Here is a 19,687-nt window from a genome sequence, read left to right as displayed (position 1 = left end):
CAAATTTCCATAGGGAGTCTCAGACTGAACTCTCAAAAGCCTTCAAAGCCAGGAAACCACACCAAGGACACGGCCATCAGATCTGACCTGGGACGCCTTTTCCATCGAAGCCCAGCCCCGGCTGGGGCTGCAGTCCTGGCGTGGCCTCCCCACTTTATTCCCACTGGGGGTCTCAGCATGGTGTCTGGAGGAAGCTGGTGTTCCCACTGTGGGTGGGAGTGCTGAACGACATGGCCCGGCGGGGAGGGGCTCTTCCCATCCAGAAGCTCAGCTCTCCCTGGACACCAGGTGCTGCTGACCTGGCCCCGGCCCTTGTCCACTCTGAGGACACCTTGGCAGGCAGCCCGTAGGGGGAGATGCACTGGCTTGTGGTGCCTGCAGGGCCGAGGCTGCCCTGTCCCCAGGTCCTCTGGGCACAGGTGTGCACCCTGCCTGTCTACATGGGTGGCTTCTCCTTCTAGAGGCTCCAAAGGGAAAGACATCAACACCATCAAGTCCCTGAGGGTCCTGCGTGTGCTGCGGCCGCTCAAGACCATCAAGCGGCTGCCCAAGCTCAAGGTGCGAGTCTGGAGCGGGGCCGTGGGTGTGTGTGTGTGCGCTCATGTGTGCGTGTGGGCACACATGCACATGTAGATTGTGCGTGTGTGCGTGCATGTGCACACGTGTACATGTAGGTGTGCGTTGTGGGGTGCACATGTGTAACTGGCCTGGTCCCCTGCAGCTTCCCGCGTGGGGTGAAGATGAGCAGGGCTGAGGGGAGGCCCTGTGTCGCGTGCGTGGGGCGGGCTCTCGGCTCTGTGACCCTCCCCGAGGGGCTCATTCTCCGCAGTGTCCTGTAAGGCTCCTCTTCCTCAACCCAGGGGTGCCCGATGGGACAGCGGGTTTCATCAGCAGCTGTAGTGCAGGGGCAGGGGCTGCGGAGAGAGGGAGGTGGGCTCACAGGGAGATGCGGGGAGGGCGGGGGTTCCCGGAAGCGTGGGTGTGGCTTTAGAATTGTGCTACAATCTAATAGTTGCTGAGCTTGTATCTAAACTCACTTAATCCTCCAAGACTGTGTGCAGTAGCGTTCGGAGCAGCTTGGACAGGCGGGCCGTGGAGACCCTAAGCGATGGGGCGTTACGGCAGGCAGTTTGCTTAGAGCCGCGTGTGAAGGAGTGGCTCTGGGGGTGATGGAGGCTCCGGGGGGGGGGTGGGCAGGGTCTGCGCTGCCAAGGCAGCTGCTTGTGTCTGGAGTGTGCCAGATGGGGTCTCGGGAGATGGTCGTGGATCTGCCTTTGTGCACAGCCAGCCGGAACCGGGGCCAGGGCAGCAGGGAAAGGCTCACTGGAGAACAGTGAGAGCCCCTGACAGGCGGCCCGGGCAGTGCTAACGGACGGGAGTCTCCTCTGGTTCATGGACATGCCCCAAGTCCCTGTCCTGAGCTGGCCTCCGCATCACCACTCCCCCATCCCACTTCCCACCAATAGGCAGGGGCCAGGCATGGTCCTCAGCCCGGCCCTGCCCCTTCCCTCCGCGCCAGCCCGTGGCCTGGCAGAGAGGCCTGACCCCAGCCCCAGCCCCAGGTTCCCCTCGGCATCTGGCCCCCCTGCCCGCAGCACCTTTTCTAGCACCTCCTGCGCACCCCGTCCAGTCCAGGATCACCCTTCTGGAGGAGGACGGCACAGGCAGCTTCTCACACAAGGCCGCCGGTCCCGGTCCAGACCCTTGCGGTGGTCCCGGGCCTGGGCCCCGCCCCTGGGCCCCGCCCCTCACGGCTCCGCCCTCCCGCAGGCTGTGTTTGACTGTGTGGTGAACTCCCTGAAGAACGTCCTCAACATCTTGATTGTCTACATGCTCTTCATGTTCATATTTGCCGTCATCGCGGTGCAGCTCTTCAAGGGGAAGTTTTTCTACTGCACCGACGAGTCCAAGGAGCTGGAGCGGGACTGCAGGTAAACCGGGCAGGGCGGCTCCTCTGTCCCCAGCGCCGCGCCTCCCCGGCAGGACGGGCCCTTGCTGCCCGCACACCTCAGGGAGCTCCGCGTGGCCACTGCCGGGCGTCCCGTCGGCCCTCGCGATCCAGGCTGGGCCCTGAGGTCAGAGGGCCGCCCCGGGGTTGGAGCCACTTCCCCGTCCCCCCTGAGGCCTTGGGCCCCAGCAGAGCAGACAGGAGAGGCACCTTCCGGGAGGAGCGAGGGGGAGGGTGGTGCTGTGTGGATGCCGTCCTGGACACATCACGTAATGGAATCCTGTGATCTGGGGTCTTGTGTGTCCAGCTTCTACCACTAGTGCTGTGGCCTGTGCAGTACTTCGTCCCCTTTAATGGCCAGATGTTTATTCCTTCTTAAGTTACACCTCATTGTACTGAGCCAGTTATCTGTTGGTGGACATTTTGGCCGTTGTGATTACTGCTGCTTTGAACACGTGTACAGCTTTTTCTGTGGATAGGTGTTTCCATTTCTCTCGAGTATGAACGCAGAAGTGAGATTGCTGGGTCACATGATGATTCTCTTTATCAGTTTCAGGAACTGCCAGACGGTTTTCCAAAGTGGCTGAACGATTTTGTGTTCCCACCAGCAGTGTCTGGGAGTTGCGATTTCTCCACGTCCTTGCCAATACTTGTTATTTTCCTTTTTAAAAATATAATTATAGCCGTGCTAGTGGGTATAAAGTGGTATCTCATTGTGGTTTGATTTGCGTTTCCCTGATGATTCACGACATGGAGCCTCTTTTCATGTGCATATTGACCATTTGTGGGTCTTCTTTGCAAAAATGTCTATTCAGATCTTTTACCCATTTTTGTTTTTGTTTTTTTTTTTTGCGGTGCGCGGGCCTCTCACTGTCGTGGCCTCTCCCGTTGCGGAGCACAGGCTCCGGACGCGCAGGCTCAGCGGCCATGGCTCACGGGCCCAGCCGCTCCGCGGCATGTGGGATCCTCCCGGACCGGGGCACGAGCACGTGTCCCCTGCATCGGCAGGCGGACTCCCAACCACTGCGCCACCAGGGAAGCCCCGTCCTTTTTATAACCGATTGTAATTGTTCTTAATATAGCCCTGATACGAGTCCCTTGTCAGATAGATGATTTTCAATATTTTGTCCCATTCTGTGTGTGGATGATGTCCTTTGAAGCACAAAAAAAGCTTTCAGTTTTGATGAAGTCCAATTTATCTGTTCTGAGCCCCCCTGTGCTTTCTTCTACGAGTCTTATAGTATTAGCTCTTACATTTAGGTCTTTGATCCATTTTGAGCTAGTTTGTATACATGGAGTGAGGCGGGGTCCACATTCATTTTCTTACCTGCAGATACCCAGTGCTTTCAGCACCACCTGTTGAAAAGACGGTTCTTTCTCCACTGAATGGATGACCCTTTTCAAAGTTCAGTTGACCGCAGACACAGGGGTTTGTTTGGACCCTTCGTCTCTAACCTCTGACTTCCTCTGTGTTCCCGCTCCCAGGGGCCAGTACTTGGATTATGAGAAGGAGGAGGTGGAGGCTCAGCCGCGGCAGTGGAAGAAATACGACTTCCACTACGACAACGTGCTCTGGGCCCTGCTGACCCTGTTCACAGTGTCCACGGGGGAAGGGTGGCCCATGTGAGTGCCCCCTGGCTGGCCAGGCTAGAGCAGAGGGGCAGCCAGAGTGGGGAGCGTAGACTCTGCGTCCGTCACTAAGCAAACACCCCCCGGGCTCTTGTACTTACCGGGTGAGACATGGTCCTGCCCTTCGAGGGTGGGCAGCCTGGGGAGCAGGAGATTAGCCAAGAGCACAGCACCGTGACCTCCTGAAAACCCTTGTTTAGTGGCTGGGGGCCGGAGGGAAGATGGGCCCCTTGGCGTCTCCCTGTGCTAGCCTCTGGCCGCAGTTAAGGGGAGTCCAAGGGATGCGTGGGTTCCAGGGGCTTCCTTTGGGGCTGAGAAGACCACCCTTCAGAAGGCAGGATCGATGCTCTTCCAGGTGACCCTGCTCAGCCCAAGGCTTTCTGGCGACAGGTGAAGCTGGGTGTGAGCAGGTTACCTGGTGTGAGGTGGGAGAGAGCCGGGCAGCACAGGACTGCTGGACCTCTCCCACCTCTCCTCCAGGGGATAGGACCTCAGGCACACTGAGGCATCCTCTAGGAGGTTCCCCCAGTAGCCCTGAGTATAAACCCTACTGGCGAGACAGGCCCCCGCCGGGAGCCATGGCCCTCCTGAGGAGCAGGCCTGGCCCGCACATGGCACCGTCTCTGGGCTCAGCCGCAGAAGCCTCACCTGTGACACGGGTCTCGTCTTTCCCGGGGTCGTATCCTCCTGGGCTCCCCTGATGCTTGGCACTGGTTCTTGGCCCAGGGTGCTGAAACACTCAGTGGACGCCACCTATGAGGAGCAGGGCCCGAGCCCTGGGTACCGCATGGAGCTGTCCATCTTCTACGTGGTCTACTTCGTGGTCTTCCCCTTCTTTTTCGTCAACATCTTTGTGGCCTTGATCATCATCACCTTCCAGGAGCAGGGGGACAAGGTCATGTCTGAATGCAGCCTGGAGAAGAATGAGGTAGGCGACTCCCCTCCCACTTCGTCTCCTCGCGGGCTCTCCTTGGGCAGTGTAGGCAGGGCCCCTGGGCTCCCCTCTGCGTGGGAGCCACTGGCCAGCACAGGGCAGGGAGGGCTGCCCAGAGGAGGCCTTCTGGATGAGGGCGGGGGGTGTGCAGGGGCTCCGCAGGGTCCCAGCTCCCCCTGCCCCTTCCTTCCTGTGCAGAGGGCTTGCATCGACTTCGCCATCAGCGCCAAACCCCTGACGCGGTACATGCCCCAGAACAAGCAGTCGTTCCAGTACAAGACGTGGACGTTCGTGGTCTCGCCACCCTTCGAGTATTTCATCATGGCTATGATAGCCCTGAACACTGTGGTGCTGATGATGAAGGTGCGTGGGGCCTGCGTGGTGGATCCTGGTGCCTGTGGGGCGGGAACCCGACTCCAGCCTGGCGGAGGGTTGGCTTCCTCCTGGGGTATGTGCAGGAGTGGGCGTCGCCCCGAGTGCTGGTCAGCTCAGGGTGCCTGCGCAACCCTGGGCCCCCAGTCGTCCATGGGCTGAGATCGTGAGAAGGTTCTGGGAGACGAGGGGAACCGGGAGGGGGTCCTCGTGCAGCAGGCATGTGTGACAGGAGGTCATCGTGAGCCCCGTGGGGTGTCTCAGGGCAGCCAGGCCTGGGGCCAACGGTGCCCCTTCCCCGGGCAGTTCTATGACGCGCCCTACGAGTACGAGCTGATGTTGAAGTGTCTGAACATCGTGTTCACGTCCATGTTCTCCATGGAGTGCGCGCTCAAGATCATCGCCTTCGGGGTGCTGGTACGTGCCTTGGCCCCTCCTGGCCTTTAGGTGTCTGCATGCTGGCTCCCCCTCTTCAGGGGACCTTCGGGGGCCCACCGTTTGGAGCTGGGGATTCCCTGAACCCCCACAACACATGTGACCCTGGAGGGGCCCCAGGGAGGGGGCTGCCGGGGGCTGCCCGCACCTCTGCCCCCGCCCTGCTCCTGGGAGCGGGTGGGGCCGGGCTCCTTCCCTCTGATGCGTGGCCTCGTGCACTCCCACCTGAGGCGGTGCGTCTGTCCACTCGCCGCCTTCTTGACGAGAGGCCACCTCCTGCAGCTCCTTGTGTGGCAGAGCCCTCACCGGCTCCACACTAACTGCCCTTCCTTCTCTCCAGAACTATTTCAGAGACGCCTGGAACGTCTTTGACTTCGTCACCGTGTTGGGAAGTATTACTGATGTTTTAGTAACAGAGATTGCGGTAAGTGGCGTCTCCTGCCCCTGCAGGGCCCCAAGTGGTCTCCTTCCAGAGGCGCTCCCTCACTGAGCCTCCAGGCCCTGGTGGCGTTAGCGCCTCCTCGGAGCAGAATTCCCCACGAGCTCTGGAGATGGAAGCTCCTCTCCAGAGGCGAGTGTGGGGATGAGTTTGGGGGGGGGGGAGGGTGGGTGTCCTCTCGGCAAATGCTTTTTCTTGGCTAAGAAATTGGTTCCCAGGAGGTCTTCCAGGCTGGTGGCCTGAGAATCACCAGGGAGCTCCATGGTAACAAGTGACCAGGAAGATAAGGATCTCCTAAATTTGTGTTTATCTAATACATGCACATCTAACAACTGGTGCCAAAAAGATACAAACTAAAACCAGTAAGAATTTAGAATATTTTAAAGTGTTAAGTTTGTTTTACATATACGTGGTGTGTGTGTGTGTGTGTGTGTGTGTGTACACATGCTGGAGATTCTTATTCTTACTAAAATACATGGATTATATCTAAAAACTGACTGAGGGCTAGAACATGAACTTGTCTCAACAAATTTGAAAGAGTCTGAGTCATAAAGCGGTATTCTTTCAGCACAGCATGTTAAGTTAGAACTAAATGGCAAAAACCACATTTATTTTTCTTAGGTTGAATTCTCTAGGAACGGACGCCAAGGCGAAGGTTCTTATAGAAGTTATGTCTTAGGACGGGTTCTGAGGCAGAACCCGTGGAGAGAGGTTTGGGGAGGTGGATGGGGAGAGAAGGACCAGAGGTGCCGGTGAATTGCGTCATCCCCCAGGGGCTCTGGAGACAGGGTGGGTCACACCTCAGAGCTGCAGAGTTCTTGCCTCTGTGCCCCCAGTCCTCGGCTAAAGGCCGTGCCCGGGGTGTCGATTCCCAGACACCCGAGCGCCCCGAGGGCAGGCGAAGCAAGCTCTGGCCGCCTGCGCTGCTGCGGGTCAAGGGCCACGTGCAGGGTGGGGGCATCTGCTCGCAGCCCTGGCTCAACCTGGCTCTGCCCACGCCTCACGTCGGGTCCCGTTGCTGTCTTCAGGGTGGTGCTGCTCGCGACTTCTGGGAGGAGAGGGTTGATAGGAGGAGCAGGGCACCTGCTGCTGTGCTGGGGACTCGCGTCATCGCCGGGGTCCCCTCACCTCTGGCCAGCCCTCTGCTGCTCTGGTTGCTGGTCTCGCCAGGTGACCCAGCCCTCTGTGCTGTGCGGCCCGGGCCCTGCTTGCCATTCCCTGTGTGGCTCTGGCTGCTGTGATGGTCCAGGCACAGTTCAGACTGGTCCCAGGAACCTCTAGAAAGGCCCCGGGAGCCCCTGATTTCCAGACAGACTTCTCCCTGCCCCTGTGCAGGGGCAGCTCTGCCCTTCACACCCTGGCCAGCGTGGAAACTCTGGGGAACCCAGAGCGACAGGAGCCACCACGGCCTTCCTGTGTCCCACAGTGGAAGTGGTCTCCAGCCCCTTTGAGTCAGGACCCCGAGATGCGCCTAGCCTGAATTTGTGGGGATGGTGACACAAAGTCCCAGCGGGCTGCTGGAGTCATGGTGACAGGGGCCACCTCCGCTTTGGCCCCTTGCTTCCTGGATCCATGCGGTTTACAGGTCAGGCACCCAGTATGTCTGTTGGCCGTCAGTTCATCTTGAAGTGCAGCACCCTGAACCCCCTGAGGTGCCCCATCAGGCCAGCTCTTTTCTGTGCCTGTAAGAGGCCATCTCAGCATTTTATCAGAGCGACACCTCCTGAGTGATGTGGAGTGTGACACGCCGGCGGGTCCCGGGTCTCCTGCTCCTTTGCCCGCCCTCCGCTTGCTCTGAGTTGATGGCATGTGGCATCCCCTGTTGGTAAATCTCTGACGCTGGGGCATCAGCAGAGGCAGGCCCGCACCCGAGATATGAGTGATCCTCGTTGGGACAAATCACTGTTGCTTCCGGGTGAAGGTTCTCAGGTAGGCAACTTACCACCAAGTGGCTGAGTGACAGCTCCAGACGTGGTTCCCTGTAGAGGCCTAAAGGTGGTCTCTGCTCACTACGAGCTGGTGTTCAGTCATGGCCGTGGCTGGATCAGCCTTGCCAGGCGCAGCCTTTATCCCAGCCGTCACAGTCACTGCCTTTGTGGGTCTGCCGTGTGAGCGGGGGCTGGGAAGACAGAGGCTTGCTGACATCTGTTGTCCACACAGCCTAAGGCGCACGGGGTTTTCGTGTCCCTACGGCTGTAGGTGTCCGGGGTGGGCGTTAACGTGTGACGCCTAGACCTGCACGTGGTGCCTATTCCCACGTCCAGAGGTGGCCTCTGCCACAAGCTTTGTTCCCTCCAGAGGCCTGACCAAGCTGTAGCCTTTGCCTAGGACCCTGTGGTCCTTACCACCAGCAACTTCACGCACACACACACACACACGCACGCACACACACATACTGTGGCGGATGGGGCACATCGCCAGAGCTCTGCCTCACCACCGTCTTTCAGGCCGACGCCGCCTGGGGCTCTGGTGAGGCCTGCACCAGTGCATTAAGCCAGTCCCTCCATAACCAGGTTGGAGCTTTCCTCGACATTTAATGATCATCCCATGATGTGCTGGGGAGGGTGAGCTTAGGAAGAGACAGTGGTGCCGCAGAGGTGAGCGGTGTGGGGGCCAGGCCAGCCGTCGTGTGACGGTGCCCTCTAGGCTTGCCCAGGTGTGGCCCCGGATGTAGCACTTCCACAGTGCACTGGGCTGTTGCTGGGCGGGTGGCACATGGCCCATGAAGACGAGCCGTCTGTGGATGAGATCCAGAGTAATCTAAAATGGATTAAATGTGAGATTGCTCAAGTAAGTTTGCTGCGTTTCATTACGGCGCCAGCAGTCCTGACAATAGACCTGACAAGGTACGCGTGCAGGACCTCTTTGTGGAAAATTACTAAGCTTTATTGGAAGATGCTAAACGAGACTTGAATAGATGGAGTTATACATGATGTTAATTAGTAAGTAGTGTCGGTGCCATAGAGATGACAGTTCCTCCCAACTGATCTGTAGATTCAATGCAATTTCAATAAAAACACCAATGATTTTGTTTTTCTTTTTGTTTGTTTGTCTCTTTGTTTTGGAATTTGACAAAAGCTGCTTCTAAAATTTATAAGGAAGAGCAAAGCCTCCCAAGTAGCCAAGATGCCTAATAGTAAGAAGGCGCCCCTGGGGCCGCGCCAGGGCGGCGGCTTCCTGCAGAGCGGTAGCAGTTTAGACCGCGTGGGGTAGCCCAGGAGCCTGGACTCAGGCCCACTTGCGTGTGACCGTCTGTGGGCGTAGCTAATGATCAGTACAGGAGAAAGAGGAATTGGGTCTTGGCTTGCACCATTCACAAAAGTACTGCAAATGGAGGAAAAGACTTAAATATAAGAGACAGAAACTTTAAAGCTCTTAGAAGAAAATACAAGAGATTATTTTTAAGACCTTGAGATAAGGACTGATTTGTTAAGCAAAATATATATATAAAGCACCCGCCATAACTGGAAAAAAAAATTGTATAATATAAAATTTCTGTGTATCAAAAGGAGAAAGGCCAATCCATGAACAGGGGAAGGATATTTGCATCACATTCCTTCACGTATACGCGTTAAAATGTTTATGCAGTGCCTGTCATGTGCTAAGCACTATTCTAAGTGCTGGGACAAAAGATGAAAATCCCCGCTTATTCTAATGGGAAAGACACATGGTGTCAGACAGTGACCAGGGAGAAGGCAAAGCAGAGGGGGTGTGAGACACTGGGGAGCCGTGATTGTGTGCCACTGAGACGGCGACCCCAGGTCAGGAAGTCTGGACTCGCAAGGAACCTGAGCAGGTGCCAGCTGGGGGGCAGGGAGTGCAGAGACCCCACCAGGGGTGAAGAAAGGGTGGACGCTGTGGCTGCACAGTGAAGACCTTGCAGTCGGTCAACCTTGGCTTTTCTTTTGAGCGAGATGGGAGGATTTGGAGGGTTTTGTGGAGAGGAGTGACACGACCTGGCATTTAAGAGCACAGCCCTGGCAGCTTTGTTGAGAATATTGTGCAGGGCACAGGCAGAGGCAGTGAGACCAGTCAGGGCTGTCTTAGCTGGGTTCCCCCAGAAACAGACCCTGAGACAAGAATGTGGTGCATGTCGTTCGCCTGGAAGCCAGCAGAGAGGCAGGCAGCCCAGGAAAGGCGCTATCAAGTCAGCTACCGTTACTACCCCAGGGCTCTCCCAGCAGCCGCTGTCTGCTGCGGGTTGAAGGCTGCTGGGGGGAGGGGGCCAGAGAATTATTTTTTCAGCAGTTCACCCTTCATTAATGTTAGGGCCTGGGTATTGTGTCCTGGCCTGGGAAAGCTCTCAGAAACAAAGATGTAAGTGCTGACAACTGGGTAGTGGGCCTTGGAGGATGTGTGTGCGGCCGAGCGTTACTGCTGTGAGCCAGGAGAGGAGCTGGGAGCTGGGATGTGGTCAGACATCGTCAAGTTCTGGGTGTAATTTCCAGGTAGAGCTGCAGATGGGTCGGACGTGGGTGTGAAAGATGAGGCAAGGATGGCATCGTACTTTGTCGTCTGTGCGCTTGGAGGAGTGGGTTGTCATTCACTGAAAAGGGAGGGAATTGTGAGGAACAGGTTTGCCGAGGACGGTCCGGCTGCACCTTGTCCATGTTAGAGTTCAGTCCTGCTGTCCTCCCAGGAGTCGTCCAGCGGGCAGCCGGAGGAGACGCAGGCCAGCGACGTACGGCTAGGAATCGTGAGCCTGTAAGATGAGATGGGATGAGATCCATGGGGGAAAAGGGCGTGAGGCCAGCATGTAGTGAGCAAAAGGCTGGAGGGCGGAGGCCTTCCAGGCTCGCGGTGGAGGTTAGCGTCCAGAACGTGCAAGGCTCTTCTGGGAGCAGAAGGTACGGTGGGGCATCTTCCAAAATAGAAAACACAAGTGGCCACAGAAAGATACTCAACCTTACTCGTAATCAAAGAAGTACAAAGTGAAACGGCACTGAGATGCCATGCCACACCCAGCGTTTGTCAAACAGAAACCCTGAGGCCGCCGGCTGTAGGCGAGGATGTGGACACTGCTGCTGGGTGTCGGTCAGCTCGGCCTCGCTGGAGGGGCGGGCGTGTGTGCCTGCCCAGGGTGCCTGGCGGAGGAACCTGGAGACGTTTTCACACGGATGTTCATGGCAGCGTTGTTCGCAGCAGCAGCAGCGGCAGAAGTGGTTTATTGACACAGTGAATGGCACCCTTATCGAGAGGATGCTTCCCCAAAGCGGTGTTTGCTCAGAGTGAGAGCACAGGTTTGCCTGAGCCCAAGAGGGCCACGTGTAGTCTAATCCCGTCACAGAGTTAAGAACAGGCAGGTATAAACGTGTTTTAAGAGTTAGAGGTGAAACAGTGCAGAAAAGCAATTATTAACAAGGATTAAGGATAGTCACTACCTCTGGGGAAGAGAGGCACGCAGGGCTTCCAAAGTAACGGCGACGTTCCGTGTTTTAGGCTGGATGACGAATACATGGATCTTTTATCACCTTTATTTAAAATACATGTGTGTACATAGACTTGCACGTATTCCTTTGTTTATGTGAGTTGTTTCATGGTTTTGAAAAGTCAGTGATCTGAATAATCCAGGCAAAAAGCTGAAAGCTGCCATCTTAACAACAAAACACGGTGATTTGTTCCCCCGGCTGCTGGCCTTGCAGCATTGCCCGGGCGCTGCCCCTTCGCTGTGCACCTCTTCTCACCCAGAAGTAGTTCCCCAGCGTGGTTTCTGCCTAGGCGCTCCGCCTCCTTGGGCACAGGAGTCTTTATGCCCCAGACAAAGGCATCCTGACCCTGGGCTCCCAACTGCAAGGACACAGCCCTGGGGGTTTGGGCGTGTGTGTGCCCCCTCGGCAGAGGGGTGACGGCTGGGAGGGCATCCACAGGTGGGGCAGGCAGGGGTGCCCGGCTGATGTCGCAGAGGCGCTGTCTCCCAGGGGCACCTCCCCACAGAGAGGCCCCTCAGCTGCTGGAAACTCAAGGGAGGGCGGCTTGCAGATGTTCGAGAACTTAATCCCAGCAAGACCTCCAGGGTAGCCACCACCAATCCTGGACGCCCAGCAGGGCTGGCAGGAGGGCTGAGAAGCTGCTTGGTCTGAAAGCTCAGCTGCCCCGGCCACTAGTGGTTTCAGAGGGCGGTCTTCACCCTGTCCTGCCTGGAGGAGGAAAGGTGAAAGGAAGCCGTCTTGTGGATTTCGGTGTCTTGTTTTCTTTCTCCATTGTAGTCACTTCATGTGTTACTTTGTGGATGCACTTTTTTTTCCTTAGGCAAAAATGTGAGTGTCAGTTCCCACCCCCGACTTAAAAATCACCATAGAGCAACAGTCTTAACCAGGGTCACGTAGAGAACGCACTCTAAGCAAGCGTAAAACTGACATTGATTTCTTTGCCTGGAAATAAAAAAATGAGTGTCTGTGAGTCATCTTTGGATTTGCATTACAAACAGAAATGCAAATGATGCCCCTGTCTGCAAAACCTACAGATTTCAAAAATGTGTTTTGATTCGGTACATTTTAAGCAAAATATGCAAAGTTTACCCAAATCCTAAAAATTTCCAGTGAAGTGTTCAGAGTTTGAGTTTTGCTTGTGTTGGTGACTCAGTTTCTCTTTTGTCTTGTTTCTGTTCTTGATTTACCCTCACCTACCTGCTGACTCACGTCACCCAACCAACATACAATGCGAAAACCATGTCTCCGTCTGTATGTTGTGCGCCTGCCGCTCAAACATCCCAATTTGTAAATAATACGCAAATATCCATCCATGAAAACATCACATATAGGAAACGGTTGGTTTCATGACTTTAAATAGTTCTTAAAACTCCTCGCTTTGCTTGCTCCGGTCCTCCTCCCTTCTGCTTCCTGTCACCCCTCGCCGCTGCCCTCCTGTGCTCAGAGCCCAGCTGCACCCGCCCCTCTGGCCTCTCACGCACTGTCCTGGCTCCTGGGGTCCAGCCGGGGCTTATGAGGGCCCCCCAGGGACCACCTGATCACAGGAACTGGCCTTGGGCTGAGAGAGGAGGTAGGGGCTTCTGAGTGAGAGGCAGGTAAGTGATGAGACTGGCTCAGAATTGGGGAGGTTTTGCAGGATGTGAGTTTGGACCTGATCCCCGAAAAGTCCATGGTTTCTGCTGCACAGTCATGTCCCTTCTGCTCTGTCTCCACCGGCAGACCGAGCGGACTCGGCTCTGCCCAGTGGCCTCTGACAAGGTCTCCTGTAGGGTCCTTCCTGGGCGTATCTTCCGTGGGGGCCTGGCTGGGGGCACCAGGCTGGGGGGTTGACCTGAGTAGAAAGAGGGGCACTGCCCCAGGAGGGAGCAGAGGGCTGGGCCCTCATCCAGCGTCGCTGATTCTTGTGTGCCCTGGTCGGCGAGCTTGTGTGGAGCCCGTGCAGGAGGTGTGGACGGAGCCTCCTTCCGGGTGAGGGGAGAGAGAAGATGCTGGGAGCAGAGTGAGCTGAGGCCATGCCGGCAAGTTCGTGCAAAGTAGCAGATTCTGAGAGTCCTGCTACAGAAAGTGAATGCTTGTGACAAAGGTTTCACAATCGGAGCAGAAAAGCTTGGGTTTTGAGAAAAGGCTGTTTGATGCTGCCGGAACACCAGGCCACATCTTTCGCACAGGCTCTGCTCGTGGCACCAGGACTCTGCTCAGCCCTTCCTGTCCACCCGCCCTGTGGCCTCCTCTGCCTTCGTGTCAATCAATGTCCAGGGTACTGTGCGCGCGTGGGCTTTCTCCACAGGCTTTCTCTCCTTTCTCTCTCTCTCCCATCATCGGTCCCCTTGAGAACGAAGCTGAGTAGGAGAGCAGCTTGTCCCACGCTCTGCTGCACCTCATCCCTGGCACGTGTGTGGTCCCCGACACGTGCACAGTGTGAGGGGGGGCACCTCAGTGTGCTGTGACTCTGACCAGAGGCAGTGATGCGCTTGGATGTAGGAGACGTGGGCCTCGGCCTGGGCTCCGTTTGCCTCTGTGGCGGCGTTTCAGTGCTCAATGCACCGTAAGTTCCTTTTCTCAGGGATTCCTCGCCCCCGGGCGTGATGTCCTAACACCTCCATCGTGTAGGGGTGGAAGCTGGCGCTCAGTGGAGCTGGGGACCAGTGTCCCCTCAGCGTAAATCAGCTCCGTGTTGAGGGCTGTAAAGCTGACCTTTCCTGGCTCAGAGGCAGGGGCCATAAGGAGGGGCCTGGCCTGGAAGTAGGTGGGGTTGCTCGTGGGTACAGCAGAAACCATGGACTGGGGGGTCGGGGCATGTTGCCTCCACCTCCGGGGGTGGGCTGAGGCCAGGGGTGACGGTGCGCAGCCAGGGGGAGGCCGCTGTGTGCTCGCTGCCCCTGCTGTCCTGCATGCAGTCTGCATGGTGGTGTCTGGCGGCTCGCGCACGGGTGCAGCCATGGTGCACTCAGCCTGTCACACTGTGGTTGCGGCATCTGGGGCCGCTGTCACCTCCGCCCTCACGGCTCTCTAGGGCTGGCCGTCTGTTGGCACGTGCACCTTCTCCTACGTGCCCGTGGAGCCCCGAGAGAGAAGCTGGGGAGGAGGGTTGGGACCTGGGCCTCAACAGAAAGTAGGAAGGGGCTGCGTTCACGCATCCAGTAACTGGAACGAACAGCGCCTTCCGCTGCCCGCTGTGGCCTCCGTCTCTTCCTTCTTACCCAGAAGCTTACATTTCCCCCCAGTATTTTCAGGAAATCTTGTCTGTCCCAACCGTCTGAGCAAATTGCTTTGGTCTCGGCCCCTCCAGACCCACCTGCGCAGGTGGTTTGAAAGCAGACACCCCTGAGGTGGCAGCTCCCCCCTTTCTGTGCTTTACTGTCTTGTACAAAGGGTACCCTGGCACCGTAGGCAGTCCCCCCCTTGCATCCCTGTGCCTGTCCTCCTGAGGCGACTGGCTCACCTGAGAGTCCTCAGACCCACGGGGCTCAGAGAGTGTGGCTATGTCTCATCCACCCTGAGGTCCTCTTGCCCCAGCGCGAGCCGGTGAGGGAGCTGCAGGGAAACGAGTACACCCTCCAGGGTCACACCCCAAGGTCCACTTCTGCCTGCGTGCTGATCTGGGCCACAGCCGGCCCTCCTCGTGCCTGCCAACTGCCCCCTCTCCCTGTGGCACTGTCCAAAACCCGGGAGCCGTCCCCCAGGGTAGCTGTTAAGCCCCTCGCCAGCAGAGACAGTCCAGAGTCCCTGGTGGGAAGCAAAGAAGCCAGCCCCTGAGACAGGCAGTGGAGGGGCGGAGTGAGGCCCGTCTCTCCACCAATGCCTCGTCCCAGCCAAGACCAGATGGGCAGCCCTGGAGGGAGGACGCGGCTATGCCCAGGCCCCGCCGCCTCCTGCGTGAGCTCTGCCGCTGCACCTGTGCTCTCTTTTCTCTGTATTTGACCACTGTATCTGGCGGCACAATGTGTCTAGCCTGAGCTGCTTGCATATTTCAAAGCAGCCAAGTGTGGGGAAGCTGACCTCAGGCTGCGCGTGGGCACCTGGTCTCCAAGCAGACAGGGCAGGAAGCCGCCCGGGCCCGCGAGCACCCCTGCCTACTCACGGACGCCGAGCAGGGCCGTGCCCCCGAAAGGGATGGCCAGGAATTCAGGCGCCCCTGGGCCAAGGTGGAAGCCTCGCTCCCGGGTCATCCGTGCAGTCCAGAGACGGTTGGGTTCGTTTGTGCCTGACTTCGACCCTTTGGATGAGGGGGCCGTGCGAGATGGCTTGGGCTCTCTGGGGCAGACACCGGATAGTGGGCTGCAGAGGTGTCTTCCCTGGCGTGGGCAGCAGGACCGACACCACCTACGCCTCCTGCGGTGACCTGCGTGCGGGCACCTGCCCAGGCCCGGAGGAAGGGCCTGCCTCTCGGCTGGGCCCCAGGCAGGCCGGGGCTTTGCTGGCCGTGTGGTAGCCCTGCCCCTGGGCGGCTGGGCCGTGCCCTGTGAGAGGCCGTCAGTGTTGGAGGCCTGGCTTCAGGCATCCTCCCCTTCCACGTGGCAGCGGGGGGGGTGCTTCATGGGACTTTCCTCTGCCCCTCCCTGTGGAGGGCGTTTCTCTGATTTGCTGCATGGGAAGCGGTTTGCAAAGACAAGCTTCACTCTTGGAAGGTTTCCTGGTGGCTGATTGCTGCTTAGACTGTGAAGCGGTGACTTTTTGTTCCGTTCTCTCTCTTCACCCGCTTTTCTTTGGGGCACAGTGACTTGGGGAGGTGGGGTGGGGCGTGGCCGCCCTGCGCCTGTGGGAGGCTGGTCCCCGAAGGTCAGAGCATAACCTCTCTTCCCTGCAGAACAACTTCATCAACCTCAGCTTCCTCCGCCTCTTCCGCGCCGCCCGACTCATCAAGCTGCTCCGCCAAGGCTACACCATCCGCATCCTGCTCTGGACCTTCGTCCAGTCCTTCAAGGTGAGGCTGGGCGTGGCCAGGCGCGGCCTGACCCCTCCCTTGTGCAGGCTGGGGGGCTTCTGCCGCCACCGCCCGAGCGCCCTCCTCGGGAAGGCCGGGGCGGGGCCCACACCTCCCGTGGCCCCCGTTGTCCCGTGATGGTTTGAAAGGACGCTTTCACACCTCCCGTGGCCCCCGTTGTCCCGTGATGGTTTGAAAGGACGCTTTCACACCTCCCGTGGCGCCCGTTGTCCCTTGATGGTTTGAAAGGACGCTTTCACACCTCCCGTGGCGCCCGTTGTCCCGTGATGGTTTGTAAGGACGCTTTCAGGTTTACGGAGAGTATCTTGTTTATGCTCACCAAGGGCTGAGGTGGCTTTTATGGCTTGATTTGTAGATGAAGGAGTTGACAGTAGCTTGGTGGTCAGTGGGGTGGGTCTGCAGTCAACTGAGGCCAGTGTGGCCCCAGAGACCCAGCCACCATCCGCTCTGCCGATGAGGCTCAGGCCAGGGGGCAGGCCTCTCTCCTGGAGCTGACCTGTCCTCCCTCCTGGAGCTGACCTGCCCTCCCGTGTCTCTACAGGCGCTGCCCTACGTGTGCCTGCTCATCGCCATGCTGTTCTTCATCTACGCCATTGTCGGCATGCAGGTGGGTGTGCGCGGGGCCATCGCACGATAACGATGGCACGTTCGCACTTCGGCAACGTTTCTATGAGCCAGGTGCCGTTCTAAGCACTTCATGAACTTAATCCTCAGAAAGACTCTTCTGTGGCTGAGGCCAAGCAGTGCCACCCTTTGTGGGCAGATGCCCGGCCCTGCGGTCTAGTGGAATCCTGCTGGGGTGTGCTAGGGCGCTGGTGGGCACGATTGCTTGGGTGCTGGGCACCCACGGCGGTGGAGTGTTTGAGCACATCTGCAGGATGCCGAGTGGCCTGCGGCGCAGCAGCTGGTCATTCTTTTGGCCCAGCAGCACTTCTGAAGGACAAGCGTCCTGATCCTGTACTGGAGATTATATGCTGTTGAAGGAGAAAGTCAACAGGATCATACCAGGTCACTGTCCTGGTCAAAATTAGCTTTTGCGTAACTTACCTTTATTTTGTCAAAGAACGCTTTGTCAGCTATTTGGGAAAATGTTTAAAATACACAAAGCAGTGTCCCAGTTGATACTTTTGGCATCTGGCCACTTTCCAGTAGTAGGGATGGGAGATGGACTCAAATGTTAATTTGTAGTGGAAGGAGACAGTGTCTAAAGGTTAGCTGAAAACTGATTTTTAAACTCAATTTCCAGGGGTTGAAAAGTTGTCTTGCTTAAAATTTGCTGAGATCTGATGCTGTTTAAAACAAACATATATTTTTTCTTGCTTTGGTATGTGGGCGTACAAAGACATATGTCACTGATCTTTATTTTATTTTATTTTTTATTTTTTTTTTACATCTTTATTAGAGTATAATTGCTTTACAATGGTGTGTTAGTTTCTGCTTTGTAACAAAGTGAATCAGTTATACATATACACATGTTGCCATATCTCCTCCCTCTTGCGTCGCCCTCCCTCCCACCCTCCCTATCCCACCCCTCCAGGCGGCCACAAAGCACCGAGCTGATCTCCCTGTGCTATGCGGCTGCTTCCCACTAGCTATCTACCTTACGTCTGGTAGTGTATATATGTCCATGCCTCTCTCTCGCTTTGTCACAGCTTACCCTCCCCCCCCCCATAGCCTCACGTCCATTCTCTAGTAGGTTTGTGTCTTTATTCCTGTCTTACCCCTAGGTTCTTCATGACATTTTTTTTCCTTAAATTCCATATATATGTGTTAGCATACAGTATTTATCTTTCTCTTTCTGACTTACTTCACTCTGTATAACAGACTCTAGGTCTATCTACCTCATTACAAATAGCTCAATTTCGTTTCTTTTAATGGTTGAGTAATATTCCATTGTATATATGTGCCACATCTTCTTTATCCATTCATCCAGTGATGGACACTGAGGTTGTTTCCATCTCCGGGCTATTGTAAATAGAGCTGCAATGAACATTTTGGTACATGACTCTTTCTGAATTATGGTTTTCTCAGGGTATATGCCCAGTAGTGGGATTGCTGGGTCATATGGTAGTTCTATTGGTAGTTTTTTAAGGAACCTCCATACTGTTCTCCATAGTGGCTGTACCAATTCCCATTCCCACCAGCAGTGCAAGAGTATTCCCTTTTCTCCACACCATCTCCAGCATTTATTGTTTCTAGATTTTTTTGATGATGGCCATTCTGACCAGTGTGAGTTTTGTAGTTTTGATTTGTAGTTTTGATTTGCATTTCTCTAATGATTAATGATGTTGAGCATTCTTTCATGTGTTTGTTGGCACTCTGTATATCTTCTTTGGAGAAATGTCTATTTAGGTCTTCTGCCCATTTTTGGATTGGGTTGTTTGGTTTTTTGTTATTGAGCTGCTTATAAATTTTGGAGATTAATCCTTTGTCGGTTGCTTCATTTGCAAATAGTTTCTCCCATTCTGAGGGTTGTCTTTTGGTCTTGTTTATGGTTTCCTTTGCTGTGCAAAAGCTTTGAAGTTTCATTAGGTCCCATTTGTTTATTTTTGTTTTTATTTCCATTTCTCTAGGAGGTGGGTCAGAAAGGATCTTGCTGGGATTTATGTCATAGAGTGTTCCGCCTATGTTTTCCTCTAAGAGTTTGAGAGTTTCTGGCCTTACATTTAGGTCTTTAATCCATTTTGAGCTTATTTTTGTGTGTGGTGTTAGGGAGTGCTCTAATCTCATTCTTTTACACGCAGCTGTCCAGTCTACCCAGCACCACTTATTGAAGAGGCTGTCTTTTCTCCACTGTACATTCCTGCCTCCTTTATCAAAGATAAGGTGACCATATGTGCGTGAGTTTATCTCTGGGCTTTCTATCCTGTTCCATTGATCTATCTTTCTGTTTTTGTGCCAGTACCATACTGTCTTGATTACTGTATTTTTGTAGTGTAGTCTGAAGTCAGGGAGCCTGATTCCTCCAGCTCCGTTTTTCGTTCTCAAGATTGCTTTGGCAATTCGGGGTCTTTTGTGTTTCCATACAAATTGTGAAATTTTTTGTTCTAGTTCTGTGAAAAATGCCAGTGGTAGTTTGATAGGGATTGCATTGAATCTGTAGATTGCTTTGGGTAGTAGAGTCATTTTCACAATGTTGATTCTTCCAATCCAAGAACATGGTATATCTCTCCATATATTTGTATCATCTTTAATTTCTTTCATCAGTGTCTTATAATTTTCTACATACAGGTCTTTTGTCTCCTTTGGTAGGTTTATTCCTAGATATTTTATTCTTTTTGTTGCAATGGTAAATGGGAGTGTTTTCTTGATTTCACTTTCAGATTTTTCATCATTAGTGTATAGGAATGCCAGAGATTTCTGTGCATTAATTTTGTATCCTGCTACTTTACCAAATTCATTGATTAGCTCTAGTAGTTTTCTGGTAGCATCTTTAGGATTCTCTATGTATAGTATCATGTCATCTGCAAACAGTGACAGCTTTACTTCTTCTTTTCCGATTTGGATTCCTTTTATTTCCTTTTCTTCTGTGATTGCTGTGGCTAAAACTTCCAAA

The 19,687-nt window shown here is 55.2% G+C and overlaps 1 protein-coding gene across 7 annotated transcripts in view; it reads left to right on the top strand.

The window, feature by feature from the left end:
* CACNA1B (calcium voltage-gated channel subunit alpha1 B) overlaps positions 1–19,687 on the top strand; it is a 193,021-nt gene that overhangs the window by 138,807 nt on the left and 34,527 nt on the right. For all 7 annotated transcript variants that reach the window (XM_060300064.1, XM_060300063.1, XM_060300061.1 and 4 more), the window contains 9 exons: positions 462–558; positions 1,771–1,931; positions 3,434–3,571; positions 4,304–4,505; positions 4,710–4,874; positions 5,190–5,300; positions 5,659–5,742; positions 15,994–16,110; positions 16,673–16,738. In XM_060300064.1, the coding sequence (XP_060156047.1) occupies positions 462–558; positions 1,771–1,931; positions 3,434–3,571; positions 4,304–4,505; positions 4,710–4,874; positions 5,190–5,300; positions 5,659–5,742; positions 15,994–16,110; positions 16,673–16,738 (1,141 nt within the window). The remainder of the gene's footprint in view (positions 1–461; positions 559–1,770; positions 1,932–3,433; positions 3,572–4,303; positions 4,506–4,709; positions 4,875–5,189; positions 5,301–5,658; positions 5,743–15,993; positions 16,111–16,672; positions 16,739–19,687) is intronic.

The sequence above is a fragment of the Globicephala melas genome, chromosome 6 (genome assembly GCF_963455315.2).
Source record: "Globicephala melas chromosome 6, mGloMel1.2, whole genome shotgun sequence".
Lineage (NCBI taxonomy): Eukaryota > Metazoa > Chordata > Mammalia > Artiodactyla > Delphinidae > Globicephala > Globicephala melas.
This window is presented reverse-complemented; position numbering and strand designations above follow the sequence as displayed.